This window comes from Arachis stenosperma, chromosome 5 (assembly GCF_014773155.1).
Source record: "Arachis stenosperma cultivar V10309 chromosome 5, arast.V10309.gnm1.PFL2, whole genome shotgun sequence".
NCBI classification, from domain to species: Eukaryota; Viridiplantae; Streptophyta; class Magnoliopsida; order Fabales; family Fabaceae; genus Arachis; species Arachis stenosperma.
Genome location: NC_080381.1, coordinates 44,736,398 through 44,755,731, shown reverse-complemented (window position 1 = coordinate 44,755,731; position 19,334 = coordinate 44,736,398). Strand labels below are relative to the sequence as shown.

General features: G+C 32.4%; 1 protein-coding gene across 3 annotated transcripts; it reads right to left on the bottom strand.

Annotated features, from left to right (window-relative positions):
* Positions 1–7,090: 7,090 nt before the first annotated feature.
* LOC130981958 (uncharacterized) lies at positions 7,091–16,461 on the bottom strand. Of its 3 annotated transcripts, none has more exons than XM_057905735.1 (14): positions 16,106–16,461; positions 13,856–14,171; positions 13,690–13,751; positions 13,097–13,174; positions 12,927–13,005; positions 12,722–12,792; positions 12,403–12,504; positions 11,627–11,716; positions 10,681–10,755; positions 10,447–10,479; positions 10,131–10,208; positions 9,790–9,855; positions 9,225–9,337; positions 7,091–7,491 (listed from the first exon to the last, which is right to left on the bottom strand). In XM_057905735.1, exons 2-14 carry the CDS (start codon positions 13,914–13,916, stop codon positions 7,473–7,475), a joined length of 927 nt encoding a protein of 308 aa, XP_057761718.1. In that variant the 5' UTR covers positions 13,917–14,171; positions 16,106–16,461; the 3' UTR covers positions 7,091–7,472. The 3 variants fall into 3 exon arrangements, with proteins under 3 accessions (XP_057761718.1, XP_057761719.1, XP_057761720.1); XM_057905736.1 differs by lacking the exon at positions 16,106–16,461 and adding an exon at positions 15,680–16,065; XM_057905737.1 differs by lacking the exon at positions 16,106–16,461 and having other exon boundaries at positions 13,856–15,535.
* Positions 16,462–19,334: the final 2,873 nt, after the last annotated feature.

The window sequence follows — 19,334 nt, the reverse complement described above, 5'->3', positions numbered from 1 at the left end:
GTCTATAGTATATTCTCTTCTTTTTATTCTATTTTGATTTTTAGTTGCATGGGGACAAGCAACAATTTAAGTTTAGTGTTGTGATGAGCGGATAATTTATACGCTTTTTGGCATTGTTTTTAGTGTATTTTTAGTATATTTTAGTTAGTTTTTATTACATTTTCATTAGTTTTTAGTTAAAATTCACTTTTCTGGGCTTTACTATGAGTTTTTGTTTTTCTGTGATTTCAGGTATTTTCTGGCTGAAATTGAGGGACCTGAGCAAAAATCTGATTTAGAGGCTGAAAAGAACTGCAGATGCTGTTGGATTCTGACCTCCCTGCACTCGAAGTGGATTTTCCGGAGCTACAGAAGCCCAATTGGCGCGCTCTCAATTGCGTTGAAAACTAGACATCCTGGGCTTTCTAGCAATGTATAATAGTCCATACTTTGCCCGAGATTTGATGGCCTAAACCGGTGTTGCAAATCAGCTTCAGAATTCCCGACGTTTAACGCCAGAACTGGCACAAAAATTGGAGTTAAACGCCCAAACTGGCATAAAAGCTAGCGTTTAACTCCAGAAAAAGTCTCTACACATGAAAGCTTCAATTCTCAGCCTAAGCACACACCAAGTGGACCCCAGAAGTGGATTTATACGTCATTTACTCATTTCTGTATACCCTAGGTTACTAGTTCACTATTAATAGGACCTTTTGACATTGTATATTTACCTCATGACACTTTACACGTTTCTCATTGTATCTTCTACAGCATGAGTCTCTAAACCCCATGGTTGGGGGTGAGGAGCTCTGCTGTGTCTTGATGAATTAATGCAATTACTATTGTTTTTCATTCAATCACGCTTGCTTCTATTCTAAGATATCACTTGTTCCTAAACCTGATGAATGTGATGATCCGTGACACTCATCATCACTCTCACCTATGAACGTGTGCCTAACAACCACCTCCGTTCTACCTTAGATTGAGTAGATATCTCTTGGATTCCTTAATTAGAATCTTCGTGGTATAAGCTAGAATTGATGGCGGCATTCAAGAGAATCCGGAAGGTCTAAACCTTGTCTGTGGTATTCTGAGTAGGATTCAAAGATTGAATGACTGTGACGAGCTTCAAACTCCTGAAGGCTGGGCGTTAGTGACAGACGCAAAAGAATCACTGGATTCTATTCCAACCTGATTGAGAACCGACAGATGATTAGCCGTGCTGTGACAGAGCACGTTGAACATTTTCACTGAGAGGATGGGAGGTAGCCATTGACAACAGTGAAACCCTACATACAGCTTGCCATGGAAGGAGTCTTGCGTGCATGAAGAAGAAGACAGTAGGAAAGCAGAGATTCAGAAGATAGAGCATCTCCAAAACCTCAACCTGTTCTCCATTACTGCAAATCAAGTATTTATTTCATGTTCTTTTACTTTTTACAATCAACCCTCATAATTATTGATATCCTGACTAAGAGTTACAAGATAACCATAGCTTGCTTCAAGCCGACAATCTCCGTGGGATCGACCCTTATTCACGTAAGGTATTACTTGGACGACCCAGTGCACTTGCTGGTTAGTTGTGTGGGATTGCAAAAGTGTGATTGCAATTTCGTGCACCACTTGCACCTGTACATGACAATCTTAGAATTGAAAGACTCGCATATGTTGTTAGTCAGGTTGTCAACTTTCGGACCATGGATGAAGTAGGCTCTTACCCATGTTACAGGATCAAATTTCATCAAGTATGACCAGGTATCCTGATTAACTTTCTTCATCTTGTGCCAAGCTCAAATCTGCTTTCTCCGAAGCCATACTGTTCATCAAACTCAAGCCAATGTGGTTTGTTTCCTTCTTCCTCCGATGAGACAGAGGTATGCAGCTCATCAGATTCATACTCATACACAATGTCCTCATCTTCTGTGTCTATATCATTGACATACTCTGCAATGGCTGGCCTCATATTGGGCTCCTTAGCAGGCCTAGCTCTATTGGGCTGTCTAGTTGGCCCATTTGTGTTGGGCTGTTTAGCAGGCCCAGTGAACTTTGAAGAACCTTCTCCAACTGAGCCCACCCTTCTTACTTTAAATCTCTGTGTTTTAGACACATTTGTGGCTCTTTTTTTTTTTTTGCTTTTCCTTGGGTTGATGGTGACACTTGCTTCCTGTTCCCTTTAGCAGCTCTAACCCTTCTGCCCTCATCATCATCTTCACCACTCTCACTCCCACTTTCATAACCAGGAGGTGGTGGTTTATATAGCTCATCTTCCTCATTGTCATCACTATCATCATTAGCAAATGAGTCATCCAACTTCTCCAACTCATTTGGATCGACTTCTTCCTCAATCTCAACATTTTTCTCACAAGCACCATCTACCATCTGAGGTTGATCAACAGGATGATAAAAAAATGTAAACTCATCCGTGTCTTTGTTCCTCAACTTAGCCTGTCGCATTTGGTTGATCCCTACATCCCCCATCAGTACATGCAACTCTGACTATATATCTTTGCTTTTCGGATCATACCAGTAAGCCTCCTTATACAATTGATACCCCAGTCCTTCGAACAGCGTGACCAGATCTCCAAAATTGACAGAATCCAAGTCCATCGGTGAAAACCTCTTAACTTGACCATGCAGATAGACTAACTCACCGATAGGTGCCTTTGAAAAGTAGCCCCATGATGGAACACAACAACACAGAATACATCATACATCTGTAACATTTTTCAATACACAACACAACACAAAACCAAACATTATTAACAAAATGTCCAAAACCTCACTAAACAATACCCGAAAAATGACTAACCCCACAACTAATTAGCTACTACCCTCACTTACAGTCCCATAAATCTCATCCTACAACATGTATCACAAATAAAGGGCATAAGCAAAACAAGTTTCAACAACAATGTACTTACTACTCTCCATGGCGAACACAGGTAGAACAACGAAGCTTCAATGGAACTGCTTCATGGAACAGTAATGACGACAACATGGAGACAAAGCGTTGTATTTTTTGGAGGGAAAACGTAAGTGCTAGGGCTTCCTATAATTGTCTGTGACTGAATTGGGCTTATTGGCATATCTCATAAGAACCGTTGCACAACGTTTTTTGAAACGACGTCGTTTTAGTGCACAAGGACCAATATGACCCATAACTTTCTACAACGGACCACGTCAGCCCTATTCACAACATCTTGGAGACACGTAACCACTCCTATGCCACATAAGCGCCACGTAATATGAATCTGTAACATGTGGCGAAGCAGATTGAACGGAGGGACCCTTTTGTACGGCGTTTTGAGTGGTCAGGGATCGTTTTGTATTTTACAATTCCGAGGGAGTAAAATGTCCACGAATTAAAAGTTTAAGGACCTATTTGTCATTTTTTTAAAATTAATTTTCAAATTTTATATAATCATTATCACATACATACCATAAATTAAAGTAAAAACTTAAATATAATATAATATTAATTATTTTACTAATTATTTTACATATATCACATATATTATATATTAAAATTATATATATACTAGAGTAGGTATTACCTAAAGTTCTGAACCCGACCTCATCCCACCCCGCCCAGGATCCCGTCCCACTAAAAACCTGCCCCAAGCAGGTAGGAACGAGATAGATACCCACAAATTCGAATAGTATTACCATCTGTCCATCTCTAACTATAACTAGAATGAGACCCGCACGATGCGCAGGACAGTAAATTAATGATAGTATATAATAAATATTAAAAATTGTTATATTTTATAGAAATAAATTAAATATGTGTAAATTGAAACTAAATTTAAAAGGTGTTTTATTTTAAATAATTTGTAGTACAAAAGATTTGGATGTTGGAGTTGTACAAAGTGACATTTTTATTTGGTGATTTGATTTTTGCATTTGTTTTAGTTGATGGACTTAGTCATCTTATGTGGCACTCGTCCTCGTTTTTTTGTTGGTTGTTAGAGTTGGTGCTTTCTTCTTTTTGTCGTAGGTTCTTGCGAATACATGTTCTTTATGAATTGTTGAGTTTGATGCACTTTCTATTGTGTTATTTGGTTCCATATTTGTATGTATGTTCTTCTTTCGAAGATGTGTCTTGAATTTGTATGGTTTTCTTTTTCCTTAATCTCTTTATGGGGTAGTGCTTTAATGTCATTATTTTTCTAAAATGTCATTAGATTTGATACAGTTGTGCCCAATAATTTTTTTGCGTTGCCATCAAATAGTACAAAAGTTGTTGTAACACTTTGATCTAAAACCTTTAATTGAATTCTGAACCTAAAATAAGTATTGGGCTAGCAACTAATAATTTGATAGATGGATATTATGGTGTTTGATTACATGTGCCACAAATGTAGTTGTTCCTTTTTTTATATGCTTTCTTCTGACGCTTTTTACATTTAACATAGTTCCATCCTAATTTGTCATCAATTTTGTTTATAGTTACTAAAATTGTGAAGATCTTTTCCTATTCTAATATTCAATTTATGTTATCATTAGGTATATGGTATTTGAGTAAGTATGAATATATGATGCATGTTGTGATTTTTTTTGTCATACCTAATCATCAGATTCTCATTGCAGTTCGGAAATAAATTTTTTTGTGCTAAATTTGATGTCATGTGAAGGAATAGTGATAAGAGACTTATATATGTAGTTTAAATGGTATGAAATTTAAATACTTATAACGTAAAATTTATTATGATTAATAATATTATTATGACATGTGTAATATGGATGTTTATTACCTTTAGTGAGTTATTTATAAAAATTAATAAATTAACTGTTATGGTTATAAATTTATTGTATTGTTTATAACGGTAAGATATAATAAATATAGGAATATGAATTCAATGTATTTAGAGGTTACAAATTTGATACTCTTTTAATAAATTTGTATTTTTTAGTTTTCAAATATTCTTTTCAAAATTTATATTGGTAAAATAAAATAGAATTTGTTTTTAATAATAAGTAAAAACTACAATAATAGTTCTTTGTACCTAGTGTTACTTCTAAAAATTAAAATGATTATTTTTTTACCAAAGATACAGAGACTCGAACTCGCGACCAACATGGAAAACTATGCCATTTGAGGTATAACATATTGGCAAAAATTAAAATGATTATAATAAACATAATTATAATAATAAAATATATTTTTCATTTTTTAAACTTTTAATTTATAAATTAATTGTTGCGGTTATAAATTTATTGTATTGTTTATAACGGTAAGATATAATAAATATAAGAATATGAATTCAATGTACTCGGAGATTAAAAAGTTATTGGATTCTATATTTTAGTTTTTATTTGTATATTTTAATGTTTATTATCTTTAGTGAGTTATTTATAAAAATTAATAAATTAATTGTTACGGTTATAAATTTATTGTATTGTTTATAACGGTAATATATAATAAATATATGAATATAAATTCAATGTATTTGGAGGTTACAAATTTGATACTCTTCTAATGAATTTATTTATTTTTTAGTTTTCAAATATTCTTTTCAAAATTTATATTGGTAAAATAAAATAGAATTTGTTTTTAATAATAAGTAAAAACTACAATAATAGTTCTTTGTACCTAGTGTTACTTCTAAAAATTAAAATGATTATTTTTTTACCAAAGATACAAAGACTCGAACTCGCGACCAACATGGGAGACTATGCCATTTGAGGTATAACTTATTGGCAAAAATTAAAATGATTATAATAAACATAATTATAATAATAAAATATATTTTTTATTTTTTAAACTTTTAATTTATAAATTAATTGTTGCGGTTATAAATTTATTGTATTGTTTATAACGGTAAGATATAATAAATATAGGAATATAAATTTAATGTACTCGGAGATTACAAAGTTATTGGATTCTATATTTTAGTTTTTTATTTGTATATTTTAATGTTTATTACTTTTAGTGAGTTATTTATAAAAATTAATAAACTAATTGTTACGGTTATAAATTTATTGTATTGTTTATAACGGTAATATATAATAAATATATGAATATAAATTCAATGTATTTGGAAGTTACAAATTTGATACTCTTCTAATGAATTTATTTATTTTTTAGTTTTCAAATATTCTTTTCAAAATTTATATTGGTAAAATAAAATAGAATTTGTTTTTAATAATAAGTAAAAACTACAATAATAGTTCTTTGTACCTAGTGTTACTTCTAAAAATTAAAATAATTTTTTTTTTTACCAAAGATACAGAAACTCGAACTCGCGACCAATATAGGAGACTATGCCATTTGAGGTATAACTCATTGGAAAAAATTAAAATGATTATAATAAACATAATTATAATAATAAAATATAATTTTCATTTTTTAAACTTTTAATTTATAAATTAATTGTTGCGGTTATAAATTTATTGTATTGTTTATAACGGTAAGATATAATAAATATAGGAATATGAATTCAATGTATTCAGAAGTTACAAAATTATTAGAGTCTATATTTTAGTTTTTTATTTGTATATTTTTTTTTTTTGCTGATTTGAAAATAATAGTTGATTTGGTAAGAATTGAGTAGTTAATTCTAAAATTGTGCCAAGTAAGCAATATTACTGACATGTTATTAGTAGGAAAAAAGAAATATTTCAAAAATAATGTAGTGCATACTTATATATTTACTTTTATATATTAAAAATAGATGTCTTAAAAAGTATTGTTAAAATTAAAGTAATGGCTCTTACTATTTAGCAACATTTTTTAATTTAAAAAATAAAAAATATTACCAAAAATATAAAAAATATATATATAATTTTAATTTTATCAACACTATAAGATTTCACCTAACTAATTTTATTTTAAAATGTTTAATTTTCAATTTTATGTTCTGTTTTATTTTGAAATTTTTATTTCCAGAATTTAGTGAAAAAATATATAGAAAGATAATTTTTTTTCCTATTTACTCTCGTTTAGTCACAATCTTAAAAACATAAAATACTGAATATAAGAATGAAAATAGAAAGACAGTCAAATCTTCTTTTCCTTTTTTTTTTTTTTGCCCCCTTTTTGCATGACAAAACAACGATGTTTACAAAAATTAATTTTGTAAAATGTTTTATGTTACGTTTTCTTTTAAAGCGTTTGCAAAAATTGCCTATTTAATTGCAAGAATTCATTTCCAGATATATCATAGTAAGATGGTGATCATCCAGCTCATACATTAGAAGAAAGCGACCCATAATGACAACCTAGGAAAAACATACTATGTTAAGACACGAATTACATACATCTGGAATACGATAGGCTCTTGGCTGCACCAATACATGAGCTTCAAGAGAAAACTTTATTTACAATATATTACTTCATCCGCTAGTTTGAATATAAAACTTAATCTAGTATCAATATTATGTAGATTCAGAGGGAGTATATATCAGCGAGTGAGCTTAAGTTGCTGCTCGATTACACCCAAGCAGTGAAAGAAAGCCCGCTTAGAAGTTAGGTGACCTAGACTTTGTCATCATCACCTGGTTGAAGCAGCCCTGTAAAATCAAATAAGCACGTTCAGGGGGGAAAAACATTAATGTATATGAGCTACAAACAGATATGAACTATGATAAGCCACCATGGTTGTTTGATCCATAGCCTATATACGGCTGCTAAATATGGGCAAGATCTCAACCATTTTGTTTCTCCCCCAATGTCTCAGGCTATCTAGTCTTTGGGTTTTACACTGCAATTTGTTGTCACATGCAGAGGTGCACTAAAACAAGCAACAATTAAGCACATAGCAAAGGGAAGATATCTATTTCTATTATCTATTACTAATTTTACAACCAAAATGTACCACATGTCACCTCAAAATTGCAATGGAAATCAAATCTTTACCTTCAAAATTTAAAAATTCTCCTCTCTTCCCTCTCCCTTTCTCTATCTATCTCATTCCTTCACCCACTCTATCTCTCTTACATATATCAATGACCAATTACAAATTTGACAATTAAAATGTGCAACATGACATTTTCTAATTGCATTCAAATTAAATTAAAATTAAAATATTGAAATTGAAATATAATTATATTATATAATTATATATTAGTAACTAATTTAATAACCAAAATGTGTCTGATACTTTTTTATTAAAATTGAGAAAATATTTCTCTTCAAAATTAACAAACTCTTTTCCTACATTCTCTTATCTACCTCTCTTTTTATATTTCTCTCTATCCTTTTTACTCTGTATATAATTTATAATTTATATTAATAATTTGATAAATCAAAATATGTCACCAGATATCTTTTCGTTACAATTAAAATAAATTTTTTTCTTTTAAAATTAACAAACTTCCACTCTCATTCTTCTTTATCTTTTTCTCTCTTTTCTTTCATTTTCTATTTTTCTCTACCTTTCTGTTCTACAAAAAATAAAATTAATAAAATAATATAATTCAAATAAAAAATATTATTATTATATGCACATTTTTTTTATTTTTTTATTTAGTTTTAAACTTTTACTACTTATCTTTCTAATTTATACTTTCACTTCTCTTCCTTCAAATATTTATTATATATAATTTAGAGATAGTACTAATGTTGTGATTAAATTTAGAATCAACATTAAGTTATTTTAAAAAAAATTAATTTTGAGTTAATCATATAACTATCAATATAAATTTTTTTTTAATGCTAATATCTAATTATATTTTTATATACATAGAGAGAAAAAATATTATTTTTAAATAACAAGTATAAAAATTAATTATTTTATTTGTACAATAGACTTAACACCTAATCAAATGTAAAAGTATACACATTAAATTCTTTTAAATTTTAGATAAGGAATGTTAAAATTAATTATTAGTAAAAAAATTACTCTTTTACATGAAAATAATAACTAAAAATCTTATTATTTGACTATTTTTTTATCTACGGAGATCCTGGTCTTCTTAGCCGACGGAGACTTTTGTCCCCTACGATATTTTTGTAAAAGTAGTTTAATTCTATAAACATTTGTGCCATAATCTATAATGTCAGAACAAAACCGACATAGTTTTAAAATATTTATATTCCCATAATATTATTACGGGTAAAAATACTAGTTCTTTAACATATCAACGCCAACTTAAATTGGTGGTGCTCTTCATACCTGCCTAGGGTAAACCGGGGAGAATGGTGCCATAAAAAACTTAAATACCATTGTGATTTAGAATCTCATAGCATTCAATACATGGTTCCCCGAAAGGGCAAGAAGATTCAAAGAACAATATTAACAAACCTCAGCAATGGCCTTCGCAGATGCTCTAGCTTATCCATGCCATCGGATAAGATACCGTCAGAGGCTGACCTGTCTAAATCACTACGCATTGTTTCCGCAATGTCTTTGAGTCCCTGCAAGCAAATCAGGATCACTGAGCATACTTTAAGCAGCAGCTTTCAAATTTAGTTTTTATCAAGTAGACAAATACCATAACCTTCTGTAGAAACTAGTGTCTTAATCATAGAAGATTATTAGGAGACAAGTATGGATGATGGCGCATCAGCTAAAGTGAAAACTGAAGAGAACTTTCCACAATAGAAATAACTCCAGACCGCTTATTTGTTTCATTGGACAAATGTAACAGTTAAAAGTAAAAAATTTTCTGTGAAGATCTAATTCATACGGGAAGAGACTTCAGCAAATAAATATGTGAAGGATTTTCACCATTAACAATGAGAATAAGAATTAATAAATAAATTGAACCAATTAAATTTCAGATTCACAACCATATTAACAGAGTAATACAAAGTCAATGTTCCACTGGGAAGAAAATAAGAGTAGGAAAAACTGAGTTAAAAAATACCATCAGACTTGGAGCTCCCTGATATGTCAGAACACTACGGGATTTTGCAGAAATCCTCAGCCGCTCCTGCAGATTATTCATTAATTTACATCATCAGATTATCCAAACAGGACAATGGAGAGATTAATCAATGAGTAAGCCACCAACAGAATGATAAATTGTGTCAGAAATAGTAATTTTAAATGTCAACTATGAGTACTTCAATTTGTCCAGTGTCACTTTAATACTCAGATGATCAATGATAGTCCACATTCTATACAATTTGCATATTCAGAAATCCAAACATAATTAGAGAGGAAGAAACAGCAAAGGTGAACATGATTATCAAAAATGAATCCAACCTGCAAGAATTCAGGTGGTTTGCGGGTTTTCCCATGTACGAAGTCGATGAGGTACGCCAAACCTTGATTTGCATCATCCTGAAGCAACCAGAATACTGGATCAGTATTTGTTTAGGTGAAAATCTTATACTAAGCCCGCATGGCAGTGTTTCTAGTAGAGAAAACCTAAAATTTCTTTCCATGTCATGGTGACATGGTGAACTTAGAATAAAAATTATGTACAGATCATTTAAATACAAATAAGCGTAGGAAAAGCTTATGACAAAAAGTCAGAAATGGCTTTCAAAACTTAACAAGGACATATAAAATGTTTTACCTGCATGCCACTTAGTGTAGCCAATCTTTCATCCTGAAATACAGACAATGAATAAGATAAGAGGCAGCACATATATAATAAAGACGCATAAAATGTAATATTTAACACTAAATACATCATTTTAATTTGAATGAAAATTAAAATGCACTCAACTCCAAAATCTACTTCAAAATTCTACATTAGCAAGGCGACAATGACAACTACTAACAAGCCAATGCACGAAATCAAACATACCAATGATCCCACTGTGTAATGCAAGATTCCCAAGTCATCATGGAAATTAGTAATTGTACTTCGAACCCCAGCAACCTGCATATCACGATGTTAACCATTGTTATTAACTTACTATTATCTTCCTTTCTCTAGTGAAATCTACAAACTATAGCATACACAACACAAATGAGTATGGCATTGGCAAACTACATTGTCTGGGACAGGAACACAGCTCACTTAAATGAGCTCATTAGAATCGTAGGATAGGTTATAAATGAAATGATATGCATCTACAAATATATTCTGTTTTAAGTATTTTAAACCATATCTAGAAGCTCAGAGTAATGCAGGAAAATTTTTCAGTGATTTGATTAAAGTAACCAAGTCAAATGCTGTCAGGTTTGAAAGTTCAGAATTTAGAATTAAAAAAGAATGTTTACTTGGTTTGAACATTTATGATTCAAAGGTCAAATAGTACGTAAAAATAATAATTGCATGGTTAAATATTGTCAAACTGAATTTGTTGCAGGGATTCGATATATAAATGGAGCTTAAGGAATAAGGTAGAAAGAGCAAATGGTGACTTGGTTAGGAGATGTTAAGATAAAGACAATAGTTTGATCTTAACAATTACACTTGAAATCCTTGGGCCATCAAGAGAAACCAAAACCGATGCTCCTAAAGAGCTTGTGAATCATTTGGAGAAAATATTTCATAATCAAAGACAAAATGTATCACACATAGACTAGTAACATCTCAAAATCAGATAGACTGAATTCTCAAAATGCCTTCCACAGGAAACCTGATCCTGCTATTTTGCAGTGTTATGAGTACCTGCGCCTATTTAAATATGTAATTAAAGATGTATGCATGTATTGCAATTAGCATGTTTATGACTTATGATCTAAAACTGATTGCATTGTGAACATGTGAAAATATAAGAATATGCATGTAACGAAAGACATACTTCATCCTTAATTGACCGTGCCAATTCATTCTGCTTGAGCATTTTGTCATCCAAATGTTGGATCCTCTGTGTCAAATGCTTCTTAGCATCCTGCCAGCAAAAGAATTGAGAAGATGAGTTCTAAAACATTTACACAGATTAGTTTCCATGTTAAAACAAAGGTGCTTTGATACGTATGTCAACATCTCTGGGTCATGGTGCCACATGTGACAAAAATATTTCTAGCCATTTGGAAAAACACTTTATCCTGGAAACACAGTTTCTTCTTAATGGTCTGTTGTTCCTTAAGGTCAATTAGCTATTCTGCTCCCTTTTTATCTTTCCAGTATTTCATGAATCAAACAGATCTTGGACTAAACATGGTTTAGACCATTGTTTGAAAATAGCTACCTCCAGGTAGCTCATTGCCCAGAAATCAGGCCATAAAAGATTTAAAAGCTTTCATGGAGTTGGGAATCCTACATAACATAAACTTCAAATCATCCAAGTTTTTAAGGAACTTTCACCCTAACACTCATGGAAACTTATTAAATTCTTGATGACATTTTCTCTTGATTTTATACTAAGTTTGAAGCTTGCATAGACTAAATATTCTATCCAGCTCTACACTGTGCCTATAGACATATACTACATCTTATCTGTGACTATAATAATCATTAATGATATTTTTCAATAGAAATCAAGTCAAACATAAGTGAAGGCACATAGTATTCAATTCAGCTGTGCTAAATGGTAAGAAAATACAATAAAATCACATGCAGCTAACAGAAACCTACAGCAATGACATCTGAGGCATGCTGCAGCTTTTTTGTCAAATCTGAAACAGCTTTTTCCATACTACGTTTAGTGACATACATAAGATCTGAGAATGAGATTCCCTGAAATTGGAAAGGGAAAGAAAAAGAATCAGTATCACAAATAATCATTGAGACCACAATGATAAAATGGAAAAATCTATTCAAAAGAATTCTGGGTGATTAAAATAGCTACAATTTGCAACCTTAAATGAAAAAAGATTTTGAAACAATAAATGCTCATAAGTCAGCAACATACCAATGGAACTAAGAAAAAAACAAACCAAAACCAATTCCATACCTTCCACCACATGTAACCATAACCCACAACACCCAATGCAGCTGCTGGAACCACAAGTGAAGATAAGTTACCTGCAGAAAAGGATAAACCCTTAAAAAACAAGGAATGGGGCAGAAAAATAAGAGACACTGAAAAAATACCACATGGCAAAATAAAAAAAATAAAAAAAAAAACAAAAGAAAAAAGATGCCACTATATATATTACTTTCTCCAGAACCCCCATTGAGTACTGTAATTGGCCTGCTTGATGTTAACTGCCGAACTTCATTTGCCAATCGACGCACCTAGTGTAGAAATCCAGCAATAAGTTAAATAATTTTTTCAAGTGTATTCCGGAAACAAAGGCATTTATACCATGATCAACCAGCCTGTTACCTGCGCAGCAATGGCATCAGCATATTCACCTTCACCTTCACTGTGATCGCCAGATTTTTCCCATCCCTTCACCAACAACTAAAAAAACAATAAAAGAAGAAAAAAAAACTTAGAAGTGGGGAGAAAAAGAAAGGAAAAAAATTATTATAGAATCAGAAACAAATACCAGTATGCACGACAAAGTGCAAATCCTATAACTAATTTATCAAAAAACAGAGACTACCAAAACAACTATATATACTAGCTTTTTTTCCCTTTTCTGGTACACAACTATATAGCTCTAGTATGACACGAACTCTCCAAAGTTCAAATTTGCGGGAACCGGAGCCATACTCTGTTACAACTACCACTAACCTAGAAAAAAAAAAAGAGCGATCATTCGAACCCTAATTTCCCTATTCCAACACAACCTCCTCAATTTCAATATCAGTGCACTAAATACATCACCAGAAAAAAAAATAGATTGCAATCAAAGCATATTTGCAATTGAATTTCAAAATCAAAGAAGAAAAAGAGAAAAAAAAAATAATAATAATAATAGAAAACTTGATACAGACAATGAAGTGAAGGATGTGAGATTATGTAAGCAATACCTGGAGCTCACCAATTAAATCGGAAAGTTTACCGTTCTTGATGAGGACGGTACTGGTGTAGCCTGAAAGTGAGAACACAGTGGAATCAGATAACGTGAGGTAGGTGTATATAGAGAACAAACTGGTTGCGTTGGGTGCATATCCGATTCAGAAGAGAGAGAGATACCAGCTCCAGCTATGATGAGAATCTTAGAGAAGCCGATCCCGCTTTGCATAGCCATAGCCATGGTTACGACTTACGGGGGGAGAGAGAGAGGTTCCGGCGCCCTGTCCGCTTCTATAGTTGATTTTCGAGATAATACTCAATTTGGTCCTTGAACTTACACGCGAGTCTCAATTTAGTCCCTGAAATTTCAATTGCCTCTATTTAGTCCCAAATTGAGACTCGCGTGTAAGTTCAGAGACCAAATTGAGTATTATCTCGTTGATTTTCTTCTTTCTTTTTTATCTTCTGGGTCGAAGCTACGAAAGTTGCTGAATGCCTGAATCAATCAAGGTTGCAAAAACCAAACCGGTTAAGTGAATGGTCCGATCAAATTAAACCATAATTACACCGGTTAAATTAAATATAATATAATATTTAATTTTAAACAGGAGTGTGTGCGGTGCGATTTGGTTCGGTTTTTGAGAAAAAAGTCATTCGATCCAATCATTCAATTAAACTGCAGTTCGGTTTGGTTTGGTTTGATTTTTTTATTGAGGCCATCCAAATCAAACCAAACCAAACCAATTAAAATCGGTTTGGTTTGATTCAGTTTGTTCGGTTTTTCTAATCAATTCAAAAAATATACTATCATACTATTTCACAAAGTCATAACATTGAAATCGATAAGAACAAATACACAATAGCTAACAAAGTCTTGATCCAACAAAATACATTAAACTTACTATAAATAAATAGCAGAAACAATAAATTAAATTAAAAGAACAAATACATTATTGAGTTTTGGTTTTCCACTCTAAAGAATGCACATTGATATAAATGTCTCTTATGAAACACTCCATGATTTAAATTTTGAAATACATAGCATATTCTTCTCTAATTCATCTTAAATGAGAAAATTTGAAATAGGAAAAAAAAAGGCAGCAGCAACTATCATATCTAGTGCATCTGAGTTTGTCTCCTACATAGTATGATGTTAGAAGTTTACAAGCAACATAAATCGCTTAATAAAACAAAGTGCAGTGGTCAAAGAAAATAGTCATTTTGCTTTTGTTGATTGTGTTAATTAAGTAGACCTGCGAGAGATAAAAGAGAAGAACAAAAGAATAGCCACTGCATTTTATGTGGCAGTAAATAAAATTTCGGTATTATAAACCACAGTGGTATGATGAGATCACATTCTCTAGTCATAAAGTAAGAATATTGCAATGACATCATACAACAGACAATGGAAGAGCTTTACAGCAGATGGTTGCTGTTGTTAACATTGTAAGGGACTTTAAAATGGCAACTGATGTACATAAATAGTTACAAAGATCTAATATGACATGAAATCACAAAGAAATCAATCCCAAATGGATTACAATAAGCCATGACGTAAGGAACACAATAGATAAAAAACAATAAATAGCATAAACACAACAAATAAATTAAAAACAGAACGATACCAACAACCAGCAACGATACCAACAATAAAGTAATTGAACAAAAGTAATTCAAGAATATCCAGTTTCTCATGACATATACTAAATCATTAGATACAATGAGAAGATAATCTAATACTTCAAAACTGCTTCTATTTTTTTATTATTCAAATTTATCTTACTATACTGATTTCAATCACTTTCTATCAAGATCCAGAACCTCCAACACTTATAAATCATACTAAATCACTTCAAAAGTAATTTTTTATTTCATATTATTTTTCCAAAAAAACTAATAATAATAATAAACCAGAAGCAGTCTCAGATAAAGTTTTCAGATATTTTCAGCTAACAGTATCATTGAATAAGTATGTCTAGCTGATCAAAGAAATGGAACACATACCCTTCGACATCAAACAATACTAAGCTACTTCAGAGTATGATAAAACCTATTTGACCAAGGTAGGTTTTCAAGATTACACATCTTCCGGCAGTCACATAATTCTTGGACAGAGCATCTCCTAAACAAATACATTGAACAGTGAACCACAGAACCAATTTCCCTAAACAAATACATTGAACAATCAGAAGCAATTTCCCTAATCAAATACAGTGAACAGTGAACCACATAACCAACAATCAGAAGCAATTTTCCTAAACAATGAATAACAAATAAACCAATGAACAGTGAACCAGCAATCAGAAGCAATTTCAATAAACAATGAACAATAAATAACACAATGAACAACAATCAAAAGCTGTTGAACAGAATAAAATAATGAATCAATAATTATTAAACAAAAATTAGTCAACGGGCTCCATATCTGACTTGAATCGGTGGCTGAGTGGCTCGGTGCTGTGCTGTGTTGTGGATGGCCAGAAACGCTGCTGGGAAGAAGGCTTCGGCGTGCTGTGTTGTGTTGTGCTGTGCTCGGTGGCTCGGAGGGAACTGGGAGAAGGCTTCGGCGCTGCTGGGAAGAACACTGTTGGGTCCGTGGTCGCTGTCGCTGGGAAGAGCGCTGCTGGGTCCGTGGTCGCTGGGAAGAAGGCTTCGGTGGCGCTGCCAGGTGCTGGAAGGAAGGTCTTCGAGCTCGAGACTCCATTGGAGAGAGCAAGAGTGCGAGACTGAGGAGAGGAGAGTCTCGAGACACCTAGATCTAGGTTTACGTTTGGGGGTGTGGACTGGGGAGGGGGGTTAGGTCGCGAGTGAGTCAGGAGAGGAGAGTCACATTAGGGTGGGGGGTTTGGTTTTTTAGGGTTTTTAATATACCGGTTCGGTTCGGTTCGGTTGGGGTTTTTATTATCAAAACCAAAAATCGAACCGAACCGTAATAAAAACAGCAAAATGTATTTTTTTTTCGGCTTTCGATTTGTTCGATTTTTATTTTTTGATTCGGTTGATCGGTTTAGATCGGTCCGGATCGGTTTTGAACACCCCTATTTGATATTAGCTAGAATTTGGATGCACCGATACAACATGAAAGAGGTTTAACCAGATATAATAAACCTGCAGCCTTGGTATAGTCCTTGTAAAATTTTGTAGCATCTTCAAGGTTTCTAAAAATTATTCCAACCTTGGGAACAAGCTCCTCATCAACAACAGAGAGGGGCTGCAAAAAATATGTTAAAAACAAGAAAATACTATAGAATTTCTGTACCTCATAAAAAAAATAACAATCAAAGTAACATACACCCAATGACTCCTGATACACACCCGAACGACAACAAGTCAATTAAAAATAACAAGAAAAACCATAAACTGTAAATACACCCAAGCTTCTCTAAAATACACCCAAAAAGTTTTGATCTACACCCGAGTGTCTGCTATAAATTGCAGATAATTAATCAAAACTAATACATTAGATTCAATCCACAAATTATGTTAACGCATTAATTTCACAGTCTATGTTCACGAATTATTCAGCTAGACAATCTTAATTAGCTGAAACTAAATCAAACCTCAGGAACTTCGTTCGATTTAAATTCAAAATCCACTTTGCCGTGATTGAGCTGACAATCTGAGATTGAATCCACTTCGCCGTGATTGAGCTGACAATTTGAGGTTGATCATCCATTATCTTCAAAAGGACTTCAAAATTTGATTTCAGGAACCAGAAAATCGAAATAAAACAAAGTTAGTGTTACAGTTCGCAAAACTTAGGTGAATGACGAAGAACAAAGAAGTGATAAACGCAGAAGAAAGAAGAATCCAAAAGACCAGGGGAGAACGCGAGAAGGAGAACGAAGAAATTTGGCAAGAGATTCGAAGAAGGTAACGAAATCTTTTAAAGATTGGAAGAGAGATATTTGCGCGTTAATTGATTTTGATTGAAACTAAATTCTATTATATAGCGCGTGACTTGTACGTAACAATTGGAGTGCGTTTAGGATATTAGTAAGCTTCATTGCTTGTATGTTAAGATTAATTGTTTTAAAAAAATTTAGAACAAAACAACATATTTTCATTCTACATATTTTAATATTCCTCTCTAATAAGAGATCATTTTAATTAAATTACCTTAAAATATTTATATAATTTTTTTTGTCAATAAATTTGATATTTTTTTAATACTCAAAAAATTGTTAATAGAAAAATATATGAGAATTACGAATTTTTTTTTCGGTACACTTTTTTATATTATCCTATTTTATTTATTTATTATTCTTATACTTTGATATTTAAAAAAAAAAAGTAGCATGTTTATTTTTCTTATTTTCCACTATTTGTAGAGAAATAAAAACCTCTTCAAATGCATATTCCAGAGAACCTCAGACTTGTTCTCTGGTTGGGGAGCTCAAATGCTCTTTTCACCGCTGCTCTTTGTTAACATCGGTAGCTGGGTACGTCGGATCTCTGTCTTAGATGTCGAGCTCACCCTGAGACTATCCTTCATTGCTTGAGGAATTGGTCAAAGACAAAAGCTGTCTGGACTCTTTTGGGTTTCTCAAATCCCACCTTTTTCAATGTTCAATCCTATAAGACTTGGATTCTAAAGGATTTTGGAGGCGATAAGTTGCACATTTACAGCAGAACTATGGTGCATTTGGCTGGACAGATATGAAGAACTCATCAAGAATAAGTGCTCTTCTGCTTTGTCGGTCAATTTCAAAGTGCGTGCTATGTCGGAAACTTTCAAAATAGGATAAATTTTCAACATCCATAAACTGATTCAACTGCCTCCTAGCTCGTGATCTTGTCCTGAGCATGGATTTTTGAAATTGATCTGCTACGATAGTGTATTCAAGGAAGAAGAGTGGGCGGAATTTGGTTATGTTCTCTCAGGTGAATATGGTAACTGGATTCATGCCAGCTCTGGTAAAGTGCCAAGAGTTAGTGTCCTTCGTGCAAAAATTTGGGCAATTTAGAGTGGTCTGTTGATGGCTTCAGCGGTTGGTGCAAACCATGTTATCTGTAAGGTGGACTTAATGGATGTGTTTCTTCTTGTTAGTTATTGGTGCTTCCCAGACGAACATGAAGAAAAGGAATTGCAACAAAAGATTTTTGAGCTCAAGAACCATAGAAGTTGGAAACTGCATTTTGTGTTGTTACAACGAGGTGCAAATAATGTTGCTGACTGTTTGGCAAATTTTGGGGCACGTGGTAGCTATAATACAGTAGATTTACTGCAACCACCATCTGCTATGCTTCGATTGCTCATGGATGACATAACTTAGGCAGTTCATCCTTGTTTTGTTTATCGCTCTAATTGTTTAGATTTTTTTTTTTGTTTCTTGTTAGTCTTTGCTCACCAAAGGGAAAAAAATCTCTTCAAATTCATATTCATATTTTGGCCTACCACTTAAAAAAAGATTAAGATAAAGATAAATATTCATGACTTTAGAATATAATTTATCTTTTATAAATAACTAACATATTTTTCGGTCCATATTTACTTTATTTTGATCAACATGATATTGTGACCATTATTTTTTTTTAATCTATGTTTGTTTTAAGAAGATAGATATATGCTTATTGTGTGCTTTTATAGTTGAGTATTTTAAAAGTTTTATTGTGATTTTATTTTCAATCACAATGATATAAACATGGTTACGACAAT